The sequence below is a fragment of the Periplaneta americana genome, chromosome 11 (assembly GCF_040183065.1).
Source record: "Periplaneta americana isolate PAMFEO1 chromosome 11, P.americana_PAMFEO1_priV1, whole genome shotgun sequence".
NCBI lineage: Eukaryota > Metazoa > Arthropoda > Insecta > Blattodea > Blattidae > Periplaneta > Periplaneta americana.
The window spans coordinates 634,352-657,976 of NC_091127.1; the positions used below are offsets into that span (position 1 = coordinate 634,352).

At 39.1% G+C, this 23,625-nt stretch overlaps 1 protein-coding gene across 1 annotated transcript in view; it reads right to left on the reverse strand.

Moving 5' to 3' along the window:
• The window catches only part of LOC138708698 (uncharacterized), a 115,591-nt gene that overhangs the window by 25,120 nt on the left and 66,846 nt on the right, over positions 1-23,625 (reverse strand). The window contains exons 4-6 of the mRNA XM_069838798.1: positions 12,694-13,497; positions 5,746-5,942; positions 1,677-1,905 (exon numbers count right to left, since the gene is read on the reverse strand). Of these exons, the coding sequence (XP_069694899.1) occupies positions 1,677-1,905; positions 5,746-5,942; positions 12,694-13,497 (1,230 nt within the window). The remainder of the gene's footprint in view (positions 1-1,676; positions 1,906-5,745; positions 5,943-12,693; positions 13,498-23,625) is intronic.

Here is a 23,625-nt window from a genome sequence, read left to right on the forward strand (position 1 = left end):
GGTTGCTTGTCAGCAATGTGACTTGAAAGTGTCTGGCCAACGACACACAGTCATACAATTCCCAGTCTCTTGACACCCGGGGAAATTTTCTGCAAGGAAAGTTCCTCGAGAACCGAGCCCGGGAATCTAATGCGGAACTTCCAGGTCTGCAAGCAGTCACAACGGAAAATGCTTAAAATAGTAATCGTTTATGATTGGATAATTATTATAATTCTTACTCTAAAATTATAATAATATTGTTTAGGTCCTTTCTTACTCCTCGCACACAAAATTTATATCTATATAAACTCGATTTGTTGACTTCCCTACAATATAGATCGATATGGATTCGAATTCTGTTAGGCCTCTCCGGTGTGATTGAGATGAATTGAATTGAATTTAACAGCCCTAGCACTGCGACCTGAAAGATCTATTGCGCATCTCCGTCATGATATCCCATCAGTCCAATAGTTTGATGTTCTTAATGAACTGAATCAAACTACGGACTGGGACGGTTGACAGCTCATCAAGCTTTGGAAAATGTTGCCCAAAGATGAGAGCTCTTTGATGAGCGAGTGCATTGCACTTGAGGGCGCAGTGTCCTGTAAGGAGTGTGATTGAGATGACACGCCCTGCTTACCTAAGTCCCATCATGTGTGCAAGTTGAAATAACACGCATATTTACTTATCGAGACCATAGAAAGGAGGGGAAAAGATAGAAGAGAAGAAATATGGTGCGGGAATCGAACCACGGGTCGTTTTGTTGGACTGCGCACGCGCTTTTCACCGAGCCGGAAGTTCACCTAAAGTCATTAATGTGATTTAAGATAAATTCTAATAGTTGTAGTTTCTATATTCTATGTATAAGGCTAACATTTTCACGGGAAGAAATTCTATGTTCGAGAATTGAACCTTGCGACTGAGAAGAAATGTAGGTTACAAAAGAAGATAACCATTATCGCTCAAAGTAAGACATGCCTTCCATTTCCGGGAATGATTCTTCCTTTCTGGTCTCAAGTCTGTACTTAAAATTATTCTCTTCATGTGATTTGAGGTCGAGGCAGAAGTTGTAAACGAAAGTCTTTACATTGGACGTAGTTTACCATTAGTTTCCTCTCGCATCTGAATCACAATTCCAAACAATAACTCGCGACTTTGAAGGCGTTCTGACTGCTCAGCACTGCGACCTTTTACGATCTATTGCGCTAACCCTGAAGCTAGGCGAGTTCCCAAACCCACACCGGCTGACTACACAAAGGTTCGCTGCGTAACTAGGCTTCGAGCAGGTAACCCCACTCGTCCCTAGGCCACCTCCCTCCGTGCGTCGATAACCAGCGTTCGGAGAATACTGTGGACGGAATGAGGTAGATGCCTGATAGGATAAACGAGAGAGCCCCAACTGCGACCTTGTCCGCTCCCAGGCCTGACCGGGACTCGAACCCGGACCGCCTGCGTGACAGACTGGAGGTGTGAGCACTCAGCTGAAGACTTGACAAAACACGAAAAACACTTCGGCGTAACGGTTCCTCGTGATCGAAATCCTGACCTTCAGAATACAGGCTAGACATACTAACACGACATGTACCTATAATAATACGATGAAAGAGTAATGGAACGGAGAAAAATTCTCAAGAACTGGTACTGTGGTTCAGTTTTTTACTTTGGACTCGCAGAACATACTCCTCTACGGATCTCACCCCGGGCGCTGTGCGTGGCGTTGCAGTGCAGCTCATCCTCGCCGAGGGGGCAGTCGGCTGTGCCGTCGCACCTGCTGGCGCGGGACACGCAGCCTCCCTGCTCTCCGCACTTGAAGGCCTGTGGGGGACAAGACTGGCTGCTCCGACACTCCTCGTCAGACCCGTCGGGGCAGTCCTGTCGCCCGTCGCACACGAAGAACCAGCTGATGCACACCCCTGTGGACCGGCACTGCACAACATACAGGGTGTTAGTCTAGCTTGATACGAGGCAGCAATTGTAATTAACAAATGAGTGAACGAATGGGTGAATAAAGATTGACGAGTGAGTGGATAAGTTAATTAGTGGCTCAGTGGAGAGTTACACATAGAAGATATTCAACAGTCTCGCGTGCTTTCAATGGACCGTGATATGATGTGTACTATCTTCTTTATACAGGGTGTTAAAAATAACGTTTACAACGTTTCAGGGATAATAGAGGAGGGTAAAAACAAATATTTTTTGTAAGTGACAAAACTTTTGCAGATGCGCCGTTTATTGTGTACGTAAATATTAGTATAATCCATAAAGAACAAGACCAATTGTCCTTTTAGATGTGGTGTTCAAACTGCCGTCCGTTGAAGGAATTGCACAGCTGGTGCCTTCGTATTATGGAGTGTCTGCAACGCTCAAAAAGGCCAACATTGTCTCTAATAACATGTGCAGCTTCAACAACGCGAGCAACTAAGTCTTCTGTCGTATCGATCGGTGTCTCATACACAAAACGTTTCACGTCTCCCCACAAAAAGAAATCCAGTGGGGTTAGGTCCGGTGATCGAGGTGGCCACGGTACCGGCCCACCCCTGCCAATCCAGCGATCGGAGAATGTAGCATTTAGGTGGTTCCTGACACGACGATCAAAGTGTGGAGGGGCACCGTCATGCTGAAACCATATTCGTCCTCTGATGTTCAATGGGATATTTTCTAAAAGTTCTGGTAGGACATCGCGTAGAAAAACAAAATAATTACCACCACGGAGACTGTTAGGGACCCTTTTAACTTGTTGCAGGCACAGCAGTACAAACAGAACTAACCAGTGTGTGTTGTGACGGAAGTCAAGTCATCTATTCAGGCCATCTAGCGGCAAAACGGCGCATCTGCTAAAGTTTCGTCACTTAAAACAGAAGTTTATTTTTACCTCCTCTATCATCCCTGAAACGTTGTAAACGTTATTTTTAACACCCTGTATACGGGATGGGAGGGGACGCAATGAAGTATAACATAATTTTATCTTATGAATGTATTTATGCTAATCACTTTCATGTGTTAAGTGTAAACTAAAATATATTCCTAAGTGATAGTGTTGAAACTGTGTAATCAATATGTAGAATTTTATCGCTTTGCAGAAAATTTTTCGGAAAAACAGAAAAAGAAAGACATTGTATTTAAAATTTTTATTTCAGAGTCCATGTACGGGTACACTGCTCCGCCGATCTAGTAGAATGTGTTTGAGTCTAAAGAAAAAAGAATTGCAGCGTGGTCTGTTGTGAGAACAATCCAACCCCCCGGATACCGGTAAGGCATCACGTCACAAAACGTTCTCGTCTGAGTATTCATTTATTTATGTCCGTCCGTCTATTATTGTATCTTATAGATATGTGCTAGGAAATCAAATTAATTTGTACTAGCGTTGTATCAGATTCACTTTTTATGATGAATTAACAACTCTTAAATACCCATTCCCGTATGATCGAAGTTTTCCTGTCCATAATATTCCTCGACTTTCATGCTCTACCGCTTGCCGATTGCAGGGGACTTGCTCCGCGTTACATGCAGTAGGTAACATTTGCTTTCTACTATATTGACAGAGCAGTGGAAGCATACGAGCTTTTTCTTAAAGCAGTGTAAGATAAGCTTTAATAGTATAATTTAGTACAGATTGCGATTATTCGCCTAAAAATGAATGTAAATGTCAGTCGTGAACTGCAGGCACAATTCGTTACACCCACTCCTGCGTCTCTTTCAAAGTAAATCACAATATTTTCTTCCAGTTTAATCTTTGCAAAATCGATACGATACTTTCCATCACTTAATTGTAATGAGATTCATACTGTATATAATACGACTCACAGATTACTTCATCTGTATTGCACATAATGTGTGTCTTGTCTTCTTAGATCTCCGTAAGTTAAGGGAGTAGACGTGGTGAAGAATGGGTAGAAGTGAGAAAAATTCTCTCCGGCACCGGGAGTCGAACCCGGGTTTTCAGCTCTACGTACTGACTAAGTCACACTGGATTCGATTATGACGTCGGATTGAATCCTTCTCAGTTTAAATTCTGCTCTCAGGTGGCCCTCATGTACTGTGTCAGTGGCACAATGTCCAACACAGAGCTGCATTCATTACGAGTGACTAAGTGACTGAAAACCCAGGTTCGAGTCCCGGTGCCAGAGAGAATTTTTCTCCGTTCTACCCATTCTTCACTACATGGCAATGCTGAATTCCTGCACGGAAATATCATATACACTTCGGTACGTCGTAGTAATAAGGGAGCAGAGTTAGAACAAAGGAGCTGAGAAGTGCAGATAATTTCATTATCGATTAACATATATTTTGTTGGCATATTATCTGCATAAAAATAATGAATTGAAAGTAAATATTACGACATCAGGGTACTTCTTCCCAGATTGGTTTTATTAAAATTAATTTATTAAGTCCGAAGACGTTAAGGCTCTGTTTGCATCACATTGACGTTTTTGTAATTTTAGAATAAGCTTATATGAATTTAAGCGTGTAATGAAACGAACGAACCCTAAATTTGTATCATTTCCTTTTATCCACTTAGCAAATGTTAGTATAATGATTATCTGAATAGTAATTCGACTTTCCGCCGTTTATTTATTATGATTATTATGTACATTTTTTAATTGCTGTAGTTTATTTGCCAGACGTCAAGATCTTGATTACTTATTTTTTTGTGAAGTTCTTAAGGGTGGTATTGATTGTGAATCTTTCCTAAGCAATATCAGTCTTCGTATTCCTGCTAAGTGTTTAAGATATCATAAAATGTTTTACAATAGAAATTCTAAATGTCTCTCTCCGGTCTGCAGATGTATAAAATATGCTAATTTGCATGGATCAAACTTGGATCCATTTAATGTGTAGTATATACTTCGAAGTTTTATGTCAGTTTTCATTTATGTCTTTTGTTTAAATATATATTTTAATATTATTGTCACTACCTTTTATATCATTTTGTTATTTATTAATTTACTTGATTCCATCCTTTCATTTACAAATACAATTACTTTTAATCTCATTATGCTATGTAGTTTAGTCATCCATTTTATCCCGTCCATTCAATATCATTATTGTCGTTGTATTATAATCTTGCATATCTTTGTAATACTATTTTATATGATTCCATTCTTCATTTATGACTCCATTATTTCATTATCATTTTATTTAATTGCCATTAATTTAGTTATTTCTTTGTACTTTTATTGTAAATTATTGCTATTGTTTTTGTTATATTCTTTGTGCTGAACTATAATTGGCCACTGCTGTTGTACAGCACATTAAATATAAGTAAATAAATAAATAAATATAAGTAAATAAATTTATTTACAAACACCCGGTGGCAGTGGTAACTTAATTACACACAACTTATGTTAATAATTATAATGCTGTTTCGAACTTATGAACTTTATATTAATAAAATTCTGTGTGCCGATTGTGCATGAGCTGTGGTATATGTGTAAAATCATTTGAAACTGATTTCATTTTTTTTATTCAATGCTTCCAACAGACGACATTTTAGAAATTACATAAAAATTGGTGAAATAATAATAATAATAATAATAATAATAATAATAATAATAATAACAATACATCTTATTTTCCAAAATAGAGCACGAACTACAATGAGGATAACATGACACCCTGTTCTCACAGTATGCTTGTCGGTTTCAAACTTTGAGATCAGAAGTTTAAGGAAGAAATATGTAATCCCGTAAGTGTGAACTTAACTTCGTTAAACTGGGTTTTATTTCCACTAGCCGAATGCAGAAGTTGCACCAAACTATCTCTGACCTGGAAAGTTCCCTTGTAGCAGCCAGAGTTGCCGGCGCCGCAGGAGAAGCTGCCGTTGTTCTTGATGACGCAGTCGCAGACGCCGTCCAGACACCGCGACCCCGGGTCAGCGTTCTGGCACTGCAGGTCAGAGAGGCAGGGCAGCCCCAGGGTGACGGCCATCCCCTCGCCCACTCCTCGCACGCGTGTCCACGCGACTGAAAGCAGCAAGCACGTCATCAGCTGGTGACGAATTTCCAGTTCTCCGCGTTCTGTGTGACAGCTGAGAGCTGTGAAGCTCCTTCAGTGAACTGGAAGCAAACAATCTCGCCCTATATTTCGATGTATAACATTGCATGGTAGTGGTCCAACTTTCATCGTGGTACGGGTTCGAGTATTAGTGTGGCCTACAATTTTTTTTTATTAAAAATCCATAGTGACAGTGTAGCGGACCTGGTCGCAGTTGGAGTTCTTCTTGGGTTCTCCCGTTTCCCATGTCAAGATTTGCACGTCATTACCATCCGGCTGGCGGAGCGCAAAGGAATCTGGTTCGAGCACGAGGTGGTCTAAGGCATCATGCGTTCTCATATTTATCTCTTTTTTTGCTAGTAGCTTCACACTTATCCCTGTTGTTGCATGAAAGCTAGTACGTGTAAGCTATTACATGTGGCTTATCATGTGTCAGCAATAACTTAGGGAAATGTTTCGCAGACTGACTCACTCATTATTTCCCTAGATTATCCGCCTTTCTTGAGTGACAGCGACCTGCCTATTAAATTTGTCTCTTGTGTACAGTCATTAGATCACGCGAGAGCTGCTTGACAATGACGGTATTGTAGCGTGAAGCATTGGAAGCAGCTTTCATGTTGCACGCAATGCAACTGAAAATATTAGAGCGCGTTCCACGCCCTTAGTAAGTGCAGTGATTGAGACCTTTGTGTACATACGACAGTCATTCCTTTCTATATTTATTAGTTGAGGAAGATAGGAGCAAGGAATGAGAATTTCCCCCTCACTCTTACAACCAACACCAGACACGGAACCGGCCGGCCAGTGACACCACCCCTCTATCTGGTCCTTCAGAAGCGCTGAGTTGCTAGCCTGTTCTCTCCTCTTGTCCTGCAAGGACCGTACCTATCATTTTAATGTACCGAAGTACATATGATATTTCCATGCAGATATTCTGTGTCATCATACGATGAAAGAGTAATGGAACGGAGAAAAATTATCTCCGGCACCGGGATTTGAACCCGGGTTTTCAGCTCTACGTGCTGATGCTTTATCCACTAAGCCACACCGGATACCCATCCTGGTGTCGGACAGAATCGTCTCAGTTTAAGTTCCAACTCTTGGGTTCCCTCTAGTGGCCGCCCTCTGCACTACGTCATAGATGTCTATTAACGTAGGACTGAAGTCCACACATGTGCTGAAGTGTATGTACTCGTATGTCATAGACGTCTATGACGTAGTGCAGAGGGCGGCCACTAAAGGGAACCCAAGAGTTGGAACTCAAACTGAGACGATTCTGTCCGACACCGGGGTGGGTATCCGGTGTGGCTTAGTGGATAAAGCATCAGCACGTAGAGCTGAAAACCCGGGTTCAAATCCCGGTGCCGGAGAGAATTTTTCTCCGCTCCATTACTCTTTCATCGAAAGGACCGTACCCCTCCGCAGGGATCCTCTTGTGTGTCGTGAACATTGTGACGATAAGCGAACATGTGCATCCATACATACATACACACATAAGTTACACATTCATACATACACACGTACATACATACATAAGTTACACACACACATACATACATACATACATACATACATACATACATACATACATACATACATACATACATACATACATACATACATAGCCTACACACATAAGTTGCACATACATACATACATACACACATAAGTTACACATACATACATACATACATACACACATACATGCATGCATACATACACACAAAAGTTACACATACATACACACATATATACATACGTACGTACACACGTATGTACATACATACATACATACATCACCATGCTGCGAGGATATGAACTTGGGCGTGGATTTTTATTCCACTTACACCGACTATCTGGTTGTTTTTTTTTTTTTCGATTGCTAAACTGTAAGACAAATTCTTGGACTTCTCTTGACAAAGTATTAATTCCATCCACGATTGATAACCGCGCAGTTGGTGCAGCATCGGTAAAGAGCCGAATAAAAACTTCACATGCATTCAGAGGAATTTTACACGTACAGATTTAATTCATATACTTATTTAATAATGAAAAGGTTACGTGAAACGCTATAAGAGTACCTACTTCCGAAGAGCAATATGAAGATCTGGAATTGTTGTTACATCGACATCGCGCTTCAGATGTACCGTATGCTGCTCTTTAAGCCTTGTGCTAGGGCGATTCTGCGGCCAGAGAAACTGGAATTAACCTTTTCCACCGAAACTCGCGAGAGGCTGATCTCTAGAGGAAATGGATTTGGCTGAGCATTGTGCGTTCTACATTTTTCTTCTTCTTGGACTCTAAAGAAAGGACTTGATAATCCCATTTCACCGGAGCAAATGCGGTTCCTCTCCCACGTGACTCGCATTTCTCTGAATTCCGTAGATTGAATTCCTAGTCCGTTCCCCAGACTAGGGGTTCATAAGCCCCACATACAAGGCATCTGATAGGCTACATGTTCCAAATATATTTGTCTCGATGCATACACTACATTTTCCTCTATGACAAATATTTTAAATAATGCAACAACGTAGCCTTTCCATTTAATACATACTGGTTAATAATGGTACATACAAAATCATAGGAAATTCTGTCACTCAAAATTCAAAATTGCCAGTATTTGTGTATATACAGTATACCCTATTTGTTATAAAACTTCGCTCGTCAAGGAGAATAAATATTGACTCCAAAAATGAACGTTATAGTAATGGAAAATGTATGGTGTTCGAGCAGATCAATCAAATGATTTAATTCGTTATTGGTAACAATATTTTTATACATTTCACTATTTCTCCAACATCGCCTTCGCAGTGACTAAATCTGGAGAAAACTGCTTTGGCAGCTCATTTCGCAGACCGCGTATCGGAGTTCATATCTCGGCGATGGCGGAGTGAACAAAGCCAAAGTGTGAGGGTTTTCCTCTGGCTTCTCCCGCGCTTCATTTTTATATTGAAATGACGGATCTTACGTATGTATTACGAAGAAGTCATACAAAATTGCCGTGCTATGTTTCCACGAAAGTAATATCGTAGCGGTCAACAAACATCTGATTCAAGAATCCAAAATTCAGTAGGTAAAGTTAGAGAAGCCGATTCATTTTTGTGCGAAAACAGAAGGTGTAGAAATTACATTCTGACTATGGCATAGACTATCGGTTAGAAGTCTTCATAAAGTAAATCAGTAAATTACAGACCTGTCTGTAATATAGTGTATACATCACCGGATTTTATTGCCGAAAATCTGACGCGGAGAGTCCCCACTGTTCCTTGCCCATGTCACATTTCGAACGGCGAAGAACTGAGAAAAGCATGTTTCCAGGCTATTATTGTATTTTCTATGCGTTCTTATACTGGTTGAGTGGATGAGAAGGCCTTATGGCCTTAACTTAGCCAGTAGAAAGAAATCTTTTAAATAAATAAATACATCCGTTAACAGCTAATTACTCGAAAATACAGGGACAGCTCATTTTATTTATTTCTTCAGCTTATGCAAAAACAAAAAACAATCGATTTCGAGTTCCCCACCATTTTGTGTTTTTTATTTAAAATTACATTTTTATTATAAATTTTACCATTCCCGGATAAATCAATTCGTATATAAAATATGAGGAAATCCATCAGTTATTTCAGCTGTACAAGGGCAGAAAGATATATGTTGAGAACATGTCCTCTGTATTACAGGGACGAAGTCGATTGTTTGCAGCATCACAATACTTTCCTGTTGTCAAAGTAAGCGCGATAAGTAAATAGCAAAACATTAAATGATCATCTGTTAAACTGACAAAAATATTTCATTCAAGTGTCGTCCAAATTGAAGTCGTGCCTTGTGATCCGAATAAATGCATCTTGTCAGTTTAATTAGCCATATTGTGCGATCAATTGTCCGATATTCTACCTTACGTTTTCCATATTAACCATTTGTACTAAATGAGTTGTTTTCACTATATTCCAATGTATTTTACTTTCTTTTTTCTAGTGTTGTATAATTTTCATGTTGTTTAGTGTCGATTTTATTATGTTATTATTATTATTATTTTGTAATATGTTACTATTCTGTTCTTTAACTTTTTGTTAAATTTTAATTGCTTATATACTTTGTGACCTGGTAGAGTGTAAGAGAAGACCCTATGACCTTAACTCTGCCAGTATAAATAAAGAATTATTATTATTATTATTATTATTATTATTATTATTATTATTATTATTATTATCAATGTGGGCTTGCCTCAACACTCCTTGGACTTATTCTAGAAGTAGCTCTACTTGTCTCAGCAAACTCATTACGATCTTCATTTTGTAGTCTGCCAGGATCTTCGTAGAATTATAGATATCTCACAGCAAGTTGAAAAGAGGAACCCCCTGCGACTTCGGTTATGAATGCGCGAACAAATGCACAACCTGAATGTAGTCTTCATGATCATTTATCCAGCTAGTTTAAATCCGGAGAGTGTTTACTGGCCCTGCCTCTAGCTAGATAGCCCCGTTAAGTAGGCAACACACACAACTTCTACGTAGAAGGGTTACAGATGTATAAGGCTTCAAGCAATTGAGAGATACGTGAAAGTGCATACATTCACAATCCTCACTTTAAATAAGTTTGTTTCTTTTCGTCGTGTGTCTGCATGCTATTATCTAAAAATTATAAGTAATACTCGTAGTTTAGTATTCTGCTGAGGATAGGCTGTTCTGTTCATATTGGCTATATATGCATGCCATCATTATTTTCAAATTTCTGTTCGTTTTATTTCTTCAGTTCCTTTCTGATCTGTAAAGCCTCACTGCTGCACAACTCATATAAATAGAATCTTTGATGTTTCATTAAAGCAGAACTTCTATAACCTGAGAGAAATTTCGAAATTATCGCAAATTTGTTAAATTCGAGGAAGATATTAATGTATGCGCCCACATTTTAGCTAGCCACTTGCTTCAACGGGAGAGATCTATGCGCCAGATTGTTTTCCTGGATGCAATGGCGGCCGGCACGTAGGGCTGATATCCCGCCACTCTAGAGCCTGTTTTAGTTGGTTATTTAACGACGCTGTATGAACTACTAGGTTATTTAGAGTCGATGGAGGTGGTATTTGGAGAGATGAGGCCGAGGATTCGCCATAGATTACCTGACATTCGCCTTGCGGTTGTGGAAAATCTGTGAAAAGCCTGATCAGGTTATCGGCACGAATAGGTCTACAGGCCCTTTTTCGGGAGAATGTTTAATTCGATTCTCCGTTTTAAAATCTACTTGCTTATGTAGTTTCGCTTCAATATCTTGTAAACAGAGGGCAGGGTAGCTAATTGAATGAACCCAAGCACCCTTGCGTAGTTGTGGAACTCAGCAAACACCAGTGAAGACGATCCTGAAGATAAACTTTGAAGCGAGTGTGAATCCATTCTACATTAATACTAAATAGCCTGTAATATGTATTCTGTACCCAACAGATATTCTTGATTGTTACGTATTCGGTACAATTTTATGACGTAACTATGAGATATATGTAATAAATACAATTTTACTCAAATGATTTTGAACTTGTAAACCTGTGTAATGTGCGCCGTTTAATGCTGATGTTTAATTTCTGCTCAAATATTATCATATTGAAAGTATTTTGATAAAGTAAACTTGTTCTCTGGGAAAAGGGCTTACAATATGCTCTAGTAAAATACTATTCAAGATTTTACTTCATAGCTGTGTCTCTCCTGACAACCTAACCATGCCGTTGCCTTTATATGAAGTGTATTCAGCACTGCCCAGTACTCTTGAGCATGAGGAACACGACGGGAAACCGAAAATACTTAAAGCAGTTCAGCTTCCTGAAGGCCTGGGCTTCTCTATTAAAGAGATCAATATTATGACAATTAAGCATTTGTACTGCAAAATTCCGGTATTACACTTCTTGTGTAAAGATAGAGTGATCGAATTTTCAAAGTTGCATAGAAGTAAGTGATATCATGAGAAACTAAAGTTATGACTTTCGAGAATTCGTAGTCACACTCTCCTGAATAATCAGCATCGCTTTTCTCCTCATTTAGACCAACAATATGAAGCAAGCTCAGCACGTTGCAGCCGGGATATTTGTGCTTTCCACAGACAGGAAGTGCTGTCCATTCGGCGTGTAACTCTACCTTGACCTCTGACCGCGCAGCGAGATGAGGTCATTGGGCAACTGTGCATTCCTCTGAGCATGTTGGCCTGCAACAATTTTGAACACTTTATGGCGAAGTGGGGACACACCGTTAGCCGCACGACTAGACTGTCCGATTCTCATGTCGCCGAGTTCATGTGGAATAAGAAGGAAGTCCGGACAGCTGATGCCGGATGACTCTCGTTTTCCTAATCAATATCCAACCATCCTCTGTCTTGTCACGATCCACCTACACCGGATTCCTCTCGTGACTAGAGCTATAGGAATATTAACATGGGAAATATTCTTTTCGTCGAAATATGAATTTATAGGGGAAATTAGGGTCTGTTGGACAGTCGGGCATGTTGGACACCTTGTACTTTAACGGAAGTAGCCACGGGTGGGGCTACTTCAGTCATTGACTTCTAGCATAATGTGGTGCCCACAAGTGGCGAGGTAACACGTTAAAGTACAAGGTGTCCAACAGACTCTAATTTACCCTATGTAAAACATCGAGCTTTTCTATAGATAGTAAACAGGCTTCTGAAGTGTAGATTATTATTTGGCAATGATATTTTGTTTACATCACGTGACTTAGTTACCTGTTGCTGAAGCCATAGGCACGGGCGTCGTTGATCCAGAGACAGGGATTTCTTCTCTTGTTGTTGATTGACTAGAAATTACAGTTTCTGTAGTATCGTCCTCTTGAGTGGTAAGCATCTGGAGAGGTTGCAGAGATAACTCCGATGTTACTGATGGATCAGACGACGTTTCGGCAAAAACAGTCGAAAAGTGTAACAGTAAAGGTATGGATGTATATGCATCCGTTGTTGAGATCTCAGGTTTCGTCGAAGATGTTTCGGGCTGTGGATGTTCAGGCTCCATTCCGCCTGAGGACGGAGTCAGCATTTGTGTGGTTGTCTCTTCTTGTAATGTTGGTTTTTGCGTTTCTTCCGGCGTCTTTTCGGAATAGTCTTTTTCCGTTGAGGACGATACCGACAGTGTTGTGTATGCTTCAGCTGCAAGTGTCTGTGGCGGAAACGTCGAATCTTTGAGAGGTGCGGAAGGAGATGGTGGGTTGGAGGGACTGGGTGAAGCGACTGGGAGTCTTTCCGTCGGCGCTTGGGTGAAGGTCGAAGCTGATGGCACCGGTACCCAAGTCGCTGCAGCTGCAGAAGACGAAGCTGACGACGTGAACAAAGATGTGCTCGGTGTGTCTGCTGCCGAAGGGCCCGAAGCGTCTGCTGTCGGGAAGTTGAACTTGATGCAGGTGTTGCCGCGCTGCTTCATCGGAGGGCTGCACTGGCAGCGGCCGAACAGGTTGGGGATCAGGAAGTCGCAGTGCGTGTCGCTGTCCCAGAGCCGACAGTGGGCGTCGCTGTAGCAGACGTCTCCCGGACTGGCGGCTGCAAAGACAAACACAGGCAGAATCTGTTTGAAGTGTCACATGTAACTTAAACACTGCGAAACGAAAAGTGAGCCTAACAGTGTAATCTACGAAGTTCCCAAGAATACTGCCAGCAACGAAAGACCACTAAACGAGGACGGCGACGTTCCTTGCAGAAAATATCTAGCGACAATTACGGGATTCAAAGAACTCACTGTGAAGTAGGCCAAGAAGTCCTGCACATATTAAATCATGACAAATAGCTTGCTAGGAATTTTAGAGTTTCGTGATAACTAATTCGTAAACTTGGAACGATACCAGAATTTTGTTTGCTCGAAAGATGATAGACGATATTTTTACCTAATTTTATGATGAAACTCCATAATGGAGGAACATCTGTTATCGGTGTATAACAATCCGTGGCGCTACAGCCCGTGAAGGGCCTAGACCGACCAGCCGGCTGCTGGCCTTACGCCCACATGCCGAAGCAGAGGTGGACGATCATCCAACCAGAATGGAGGTATCGTGTGGTTAGCACGATGATCCCCCCAGCCGTTATAGCTGGTATTCGCAACCGAATTTCGCTGCCTATCGTAGCTCCTCAAGTGCATCTCAATGCTGGGTGGGCACCGGTCCCATACACTGGCCGAAATTTCATGAGAAAATTTCTTCCCCCATGAGGACTCGAACCAGCACGCATTCCGTAACGCGAGTCCTAGGCGTGATGCCTTAGACCACGACGCCACGGCGCGGGAATTTATCGGTGTGTATACTATTATTAAATACATTCTACGGCCTTCAAGTAGAGGTGAAAATAGCCTACACGATGTAATGAAAACCTCTTCGTATTTAAACTCCTCAGGTCATATCTATTTGCCCTCATGGTGTAACCTGTAGGCCTGTGTACTTCTGAAACGTTGGACATGATAAGTTCCAGGACTCGGTGCAATACCCAAAAGTCGATTTCTGAACACATTTGCCGTTGAAACCTAAAACTCATATATGACTTAAGTTCAGCATATTTTTCAGTACGGTACGTAAAATAAATATACACAATAAAGCCTATGGTACACAAGAATTGAACCTGCTCAGAATTTCGTTAAGTATGAGCGAAAGCTTAATCTTTGATTATTTATCTAACAATAAAGAACATAGTTTTCTCAGTCTCTTGCGGTTTAGAGAGTCGAGTGTAAGTCATACAGTTAACATGGTCGTACTTCTGTCGAGATAACATCCACACATCCTGTTGCACGACCTGCACGCTGCCATGTCGCAACACTGACACCGCTTGCTGTGGTCACTTAGTAAACAAGGTTCTTGACCCTGAGCTATCGGCGAGCCGTACCTTACATTATTTTTCACGCTGGCATGTGTGTTCAACGCAAGTGCATCTGTTTGTTTAGCCGGGTAATAACCCCATTCAAACGTGCGAGGACGTCAACACTTCGTCCCCGTGAGCTATGCAGTCATGTCCCTTCGGTATATCCGCTTTCATACTTGAGTAACTTCCCATCGACGTCATTACGCTGTATCTCATGCTCGAATTATTTCTGAGTAAGGACTTCGCCTCCAGGAACATTCCGAAGTGTAATTGATGCGATCGACAAATTTGCTGAATTCAGTCATCAAACTCGCAGTTTACTGATATCTTTACTGTGTTTGAGACTGTCCGTTATCGCTTTTTTCGTTGATGAAAAATGAAGATTCAGATGTCTTTATTTTAGTTCTAATAATAAAACTCTCTTAACTATATTCAGAGAAGTTGAACGGAAGTAAGAAACTTAAGAACAGACTTGAATGCTAAATTGGCAAGGCATTCAGTTGTGGAAAACTTCGGTTCATGTCTTTCGTTAACATATTTTGTTAAGACTTAGTCCAGGCTGACATTGTCAGGAAGATATTATGAAGGGTGGCAGGGTAAGAACTGCAAACTCCACTTCATTCATAACATTCTGTTGCAAACAAGATTAAAAGAAAGTTCTGAACTTTCAATTAGGCCCTTCATAAAATAAACGTTTCAGGAATTTGTACCACCTTAACATAATAATATATAGTCGCGACGCTGTTAGGTAGGTAGTATCGTTCGCCATTTTTCTTCTTTCGTTGCCGAGCTATCAGACGAGGAATATATTTGTCACATCGTTAAACATTATCATGTCGTAGTTCCTATGATAATAAATCAATCTCGCTGTAATTCAGCAAATTGAGCGGCAAATAACGTCCTCGTGTGCTTTCTGCGAACGCCAACGAAAGAGCCAAAATGGCGGGCGATTACATTAAGTATTTATCGAGCCTTAGGAAATGCATAATGTAATCATTAGCGAATCACAAGACGCACACGTTTAAATGTAGCCGACCTGCAACGTGATTGGCTGCCGGAAATAAGAGCGACGGGACTATAATATATAGGCCTATTACTATTGTTTATCACAGTCTATTGTCTTATGATTACAATCTGTATTCATTTATTGCAAGTGTGACGAATTTAATCTTGTTCAAATTTGTCAGATCTTTCATAAGCTCTTTTCCATCATTGTCGAACGATTTACATTCCACAATTCGTCACCATTAGCCTCTTTCAGTCCACGAATTTTGTAACCGTGACGTTTCCAGCTGCACGTTTCAAGCGATCCGGCTTCATAACCCAGCGTCTCTTGGCTGAGCTGATGAACTGCAGAAGCTACGATACTAGTTTGCCAAATTGTTCAGCCAGACGCCGTATCTGTCTTTCTGCGACAATGACTAGGCCTATTTACATTTCAGCCATATATTAAATAAATTTCCTTTCGTAAAAGGCTTTATTTTGCTGCTTTACTTTATAAAACGTAGTCGGCTGCTTACTCATTTAAGTCTTCCTGACGTATACAGATATGAATAGGCAAAATTACGTAACCTAATTTTTTCTTTAATTGACATCGAATCCTCAATAATTAATGTTAGAGTTACTCAAGAATTTCATTACCTGTTAAATCTTTCTTTTCTGCTAACAAGCAAACGCTCTGATGGGGGCAGATAAAAAAGTTAAATTTTTTTCTTCCACCATGTTAATAATGTCAAAAGAAGTGCCATATAAATTTTGGCCACTCGACCGCAATTACGAGACCGTCCAGAAAGTGATTTTCCCTGGGGCCGTTTATAGAAAAAAGCACAATTGCATGGAAATATTTATTGAAACAGATACAGCAATTGTTGCGCTATTTGTCAACATATCCACCACTGGAATTGAGACATTTGTCATACCATGGGATCAATTTTTGTGTCGTAGAAGTCAGCCGCCTCAGATCGGAACCAGCGTTTGACTGCGTCTGCACCTCTCTCTGTCGATCCCATGACATGAGATTTGTCTCAATTCCGACGGAAAATATGTTGAAAAATAGCTCAACAATTGCTGTGTCCGTTCCAGTAAAGTTGTCCAATGACATTGTGTTTTTTTTTCTGTTAGCGGCCCCTGGTGAACTTATTTTTTTAAGCCCTCGTAATTGCGGTCGAGTGGCCAAAATTTGTATGAGCACTTCTTTTGACATTATTAACATGGTGGAAGAAAAAGATTTAACTTTTTTATCTGCCCCCATCAGAACGTTTGCTTGTAAGTTGTGTGGAAGGAAATTCACTGTTATTGATTTTAGTTTCACAAAGGGCCTCGCAACAAACAAACAAAATTTAGAGAAAAAATGAATCACGTCCGTATTTACGAGCAAAATGCGCACTTGCAATTAAATTATCCGTACTCGTGACTCTGGGATAGCACGTGCGCTATGCAAGAAAGCAGTCCGTCGTTCGATCCCCGGCGCGGAAGGATATTTATCTCCATTCCATGGTACTGCGTGTTTTTCCCTTGTGACATCTCTGCGGTGAATGAGTGTCGTGCTGACCACACAGAGCCCCCCCCCCCGCGATGTGAGAGAATCTAGTGTTGGCTTGAAGATGTGCCTATTTCTCTCTAAACGCTGTATAAAATGATTGTTGCAATTTGCTTGATTTTGGGCGTCCCCAACCTTTCGCTGTATATTGTGTTCTCAATTAAATTGCTATCCAACCAAAAGAGATTCTCTTCAGTAGATGTTAGCGAAACACTTGAACCAGGTAATCACACCGTCGGTTTGTTATTCTAGCTACTTGCAAAAAAATGTGCTTTTCGAAAGGGTATTTTAGATCATCCTGTTCTCGTATTGGCTGATCCCCTTCGCATCGGAAGTCACGACTGCGCGTGGAGTCACGTGCTCACAAGGGTCAGTCACTCGCACTTAGTAATGCGTTAGGCAGCTCGAGCGCTTCCGCACAAGACGGAAGCAATTATGCTGATTGTTATCGAGATTACATCTGGAGATGTGGAGATTAGCACCCATAAGTATCGCTGTGGGAAGGGAAGCACAACACCCCCACTGTTTGTTTCCCAGAGAAATTGACAAGAGTCTGAGGTTCACGAAGGTAATACTTAGTTCCTCATTATACATTTTAAGTTCTCGTAGCAATTCTGTTTCTTCGTCATGTTGTGGATGACATTATCGTTTATACATTTTAATTGTTATTTAAAAGCGGTTCATAATTATGCAAGGCATTCTTCATAATCCCAATAGTAAAATATTCGGCTTATTTCATAAATTTTGCTGTTCAAATATCGCAAAAAAATGTACATAAATCAGAGCTTACAGATGTTGTAATCATTTCTAATATAGGCCTAAGTTATATATAGGATATCGGCATTTCAAATCGATGCAGAACACCAAAGTACAGGAAAGAGATATGAATCATTTCGAGGGAAAAATTGTTCCGGAGCCAGGCATCGAACGTGGGACCTTTGGTTTAACGTACCAACGCTCTACCAACTGAGCTACCCGGGAACTCTGCCAGACACCGATACAATTTTTCCCTCTATATCCACAGATCTCAAAGTGGGCTGACAACCGCCAAGCAACCAACGTTGAGTAGAGCGTTGGTACGTTAAACCAAAGGTCCCGGGTTCGATACCTGGCCCCGGAACAATTTTTCCCTCGAAATTATTCAAATCAACTTTACATGAAAGCTTGATTTGCAGGAAAGAGATGTGTTAAACGTTCTTTAATGAAATTCTCTTACGCGTGTCCTCCAGAATTGCCGTCCCCGACCTCTAGGTTTCCGTGCACATCTAGTTACAGAGGTGTGAAAATTATTAGAATAATCTTAATTTTGAAAGTTTTTTAATAGTTCCTTCACAAATATTCATTGAATTGCTGAATATTGGTGTATGATATTACTATACTGATGTAGAATATATTTACTACTAACAATGCCGGAAAGCATTGTACATTGGTATTTTTCTTATTTTACAATTGTTATGGGAATTCAGAAATTATTATATTATGTTGGCGGAATTGGAAACATCAAAAATGTACTAAGAAATGCTTTAAACAAATTGTTCTTTACGTTTACATTGTTGTGAAGGTTCAAATGAACGTATATATCTGTTTTGTGCATATAATTTTTTATGTTTCCAATTCCGCCAACATAATATAATAATTTCTGAATTCCGATAACAATTGTAAAATAATAAAAATACCATTGTACAACAATGCTTTCCGGCATTGTTAGTAGTAAATATATCCTACATCAGTATAGTAATATTAATTACCAATATTCATCAATTCAATTAATATTTGTGAAGGAACTATTAAAAAACCTTTAAAATTAAGATTATTCTAATAATTTTCACACCTCTGTAAGTAGGCACAATAACCAACCGACAATTTCCTAGCAACATTATCAGCTCCAATATTACAATGTGGAACTTCAATTGTCGCCAGACGTGGTGCAATCAGCTGTCTGGTCCGTGCAGTTCACAAATATTGAGGAAAACTGCAATGAAATGCTTGAGAGATCAAATAACACGTTGGATCAGCAGCTCGCAGTAACGTTAGTGGCCGGAGTCCTCGGCTTCTATCGAAGGGGACGTCGACACGTTGCTGTGTGATGCGATGTGCATCTACTCGGTTACTCAGTGTGGACCTTTCTTATACAAATTCGGCACCTCAACTGTCAGGGATTCTCAGACTAGGCTACGGTTAGTTACGTAGGCGTGGTTTAAATTGAATCACCTTGCATGTGCAGTCTGCTTGTTTTGTGATAAAGAGGATCGAACTATGAAGCAATTTTGATCTTAAGACACGGTTTTTTGCAGGTGATCAAGTCTTGGTAGCAGATTCAGAAATACCATTACAACAGTTCACTAGAAAATACGTTTGTGCGAGATCGTGCGTATTTGCTTGGTTTCCGCACAAAATCAATCCGCGGTAAGTCTAAAATTCCACATTCAGTATTCCCAACCTAACACACATAACAATTTCCCTCTTCTTACCGCTTAAGTGACGTATTGATTTTACTGCTTTAGGCTTTTAACATATTATTTTTAGAGACGTTCAATATAGTAATAATTATAAATTGGGAACTTACCACTGCAATTTCACCTAAATTGCACTGTTAATTATTGTTTTTAAATATTTGCAAAAATTAAGTAAACTCTACAACTCCACTAAAGTTACTGCATTCGTGATGCAAGTAACATTAAGGAAGCCGTGAAAAAATCAACAAGATTCCAGACTCATCATAGAGGGGGGAGAAAAAAAAGACAGACGTATATCACGGCCTGCTGGAGTATAGTAAACACAGAAAATATTTTAAAGCAAAATGTTGAAGATAGATGTTTTTGTTTTGCAAATTTGGCGTCATTGAACAGAAACCAAGATGGAGATTTCATTGCAACTAATTAGAAATTCGTCTTTCAGGTATATAATAAACGATCTTCGCACAAAATAATGTACGATACACGAGCGGTACGTTTTCTTTCAATTCTCGGAAATTAAAAAAGCTCAGCTTTTTCAAACTTTTCCTCAAACATGGAAACTTCAACATACCGCTCTTGTAACGCATATTACTATTAATTATCTGGAGTGCATACTATCTTATAAAGCTGAGACAGATGTAACAACTAAACTCTCTAAATGTTTGCGACAGGCATCGTAAATAAAGCTTTTAAATTTTCCATGACTTTAGAACATACTAGGTTAAGATTATTTAACACATTAACAGTAGCTGCACTTCTACATGGATGCAAAGCTAGAGGTTTACACAAGGAGACACGTCAAGAATGACAGCAGCAGAAATTAAATTTTGAAGGAAGATAGCTAAATACATAGGCCTGTGGTAGGATCACCAACGTGACGACATTCACAATGAATTAAAAACTGAACCCATTTTGACAAAAATTAATGAATACAAATGTGACTGGATCCAGCATGTATGGAGAATGACAGGGCAGAATTCCAGTTAATATTCAAATACAGACCCCACACGGGACAAGAAATGAGATAGACCGGAACGGGGCATGCGTGATTGTGTGGCAGCATAGTACTCGAACCTTGGCCTTCCTGCAGAAGTCTGCTTTCAAGTGATATACTGCTCAAACTGAGAAATACCTGCGGAATTGGACGGACATAGATATGAATTTCTTCACTACAGTTTACATCTAAAATAAACTTTTTAAATGTGGATCGGCCTCTGCACATGCATCCACCTTAATTTCAGACTAGATAATGGTTAGTTTAAGTTCGTTTATATTCTTGGAGCTGAAATTCTTAATTACAAGTTCGAAACAAACTTACTATGTCCACAGTACACGACTCGACCAACCGGGACGCCGAAAATTGTGATTGATTGCTTGAAGGGCGGACCGTACGAAGTGGAGTGATTGATCGTCTTGTAATTTGCGACTTTGTCTTTCAGCAATTAATTAGGCAGAGGAGTCGCAAAGTAATGAGGTTCCTGATTTCTTTACAAAAGTAACGTTTCAATGGAAGCGAATGTGTTGTCCAAAAAAACTTACATTACATTTCTCCGAGTACTGATCAGTAAGAAATGGTCATTTTTGAAAAACGCCTCTTTCCTTCACTAGAATTTTCCTTTTCATGCTAAATTCCTTCAAATTAATATTGCACCAACTGCACCTAACGAAACAAGAAAATACGGTATGTGTTGATCCAGTAAAATAACACAAATCTTAGCTAATGTTAGTGTTAAGATTATAAAAATACTGTACGGTGTGTAGAAAGAAACGTAAAATATTAAATTTATTCGTAACAATGAAAGTTAAAAAAAAAATAAAGATTATTATTAACATTTTAATCTCTAGACATGACTCAACTTCTCTGTGAAGGTTTAGTCACAGTAATTTGCTTATAGGATATAATATGGTGAGGGAACTAATAAAAATCATACTGGCATAATATTTTATCTTAAGCAGGATGGTAAAATGATTATTTTCGTAAAATTCTGAAAATGTGTTATCAACAGTAATCTCACTAGACGTTTTGATTTATCTAGAGAAAATCAAAACTCGAGTGGGATTTAATTGACTATTACACGATTAGAAGAAAGTATATAAAGATTAGAAGTAACGAAGTACTCCAATACAATAAAATATTAATTGACTTACGAAAATACAACTGTCTTCAAATGTATTATTGTACCATCTCAACATTACAAATATTACGCTAGATGCATGCTAGATGGCAGTAGTGTCTTTATACAGACACTGTAATGATTACTATTCAATAAATCTTAATATTAAACAATCTCTGATACGTGACTATCCATAATATCATATAGCAGAAGTTCTTTTTATCCTCTTAGAGCAGAAGCTATAACATAACCTAACTAATATACACAAGTGTTAGAAAAGTTTTAATTAACGACGATGACATGAAAAATAAAAATGAATAATTTTAAAAGGAATAATTATTGAATGTACAATTTTCAAATTTGAATGTGGTTGGTGGTTCAAGTGATGTTATATTGGACGTGTGCGTAATAGAAGTGGAACTCGTTGATTTAGGCCTACATGGTGTATTCAACTTATTCAGAATTTCCGAATGAATAATTTTAAAAGGAATAATTATTGAATGTACAATTTTCAAATTTGAATGTGGTTGGTGGTTCAATTGATGTTATATTGGACGTGTGCGTAATAGAAGTGGAACTCGTTGATTTAGGCCTACATGGTGTATTCAACTTATTCAGGATTTCCGAATGGTGCTCTTCATTTATTTGTAAATCGGATTTCAGAAGATGCATAGCTATGATCAGTGATTTTTATTAATTCTTGTTCTTGAATGCCAATGCGAGTCATATTTGAAACTGCTGTGCATCGACTGGAGTGGTTTGTAATTTTATATATATTTTTGACGTCCAGACCAGCGCAGTTTCAAATGTTGGCAAACAAAGAAACAAATGTTAGGGACGCGATAAAATTAAACAAATGCTAGGGACGCGATAAAATTAAACAAATGCTAGGGACGCGATAAAATTGTGCGATAAGCAGCCATGATTGGTTGAAATACGTCCTTTCGTACCGTTTTATTGGTCAAAAGTAGTATGACGTAGTAAGAGTGTAATAGTCATGTTAAACTTATCACTGCAGTAACAATAATTTGTTACTTTTTAATATTGGATAATGTAAACCGCCTTACATTCAATCCAGCGCATAGGAAACTAAGGCGACTGAACTGCATCCGGTGTTGAAAGGCTAAATACCAGGTAATCAGCCTGTGCTAGGCTATTATTATTAATATTATTGTTTATTATTATTTATTATTATTATTGTTATTATTTATTATTATATATTATTATTACTATTTTTATTATTATTATTGTTATTTATTGTTATGATTATTATTATTGTTATTATTTATTATTGTTGTTATTTATTATTATTATTATTATTTATTATTATTATTATTATTACTGTTATTATTTATTATTATTGTTATTATTTATTATTATTACTATTATTATTATTATTATTATTATTATTATTATTAAGATCTTTCTTTCGCCATGAAACTGCAAGTGCAATGCCTGTCATGTATATTTTAAGATAGTGTTTCAGTATCTGACATTACATGGTGAAAAGAAATAACTACAAAATATAGTCGCATTTTTCATCATAAGTATGATAGATATTTTATTTATTTTTCAAGAAAAACTGAAAAACGTAAATAAGAAACCTGGCCCTGCAATTGATTATCAAAATGTTTGCAGAAGATTGGTATTCCTTCATGCGTTACGCATGTCTGCCAGGCAGCGGGCTAACAACCTCGGCGCGTATTCGCACTCATGC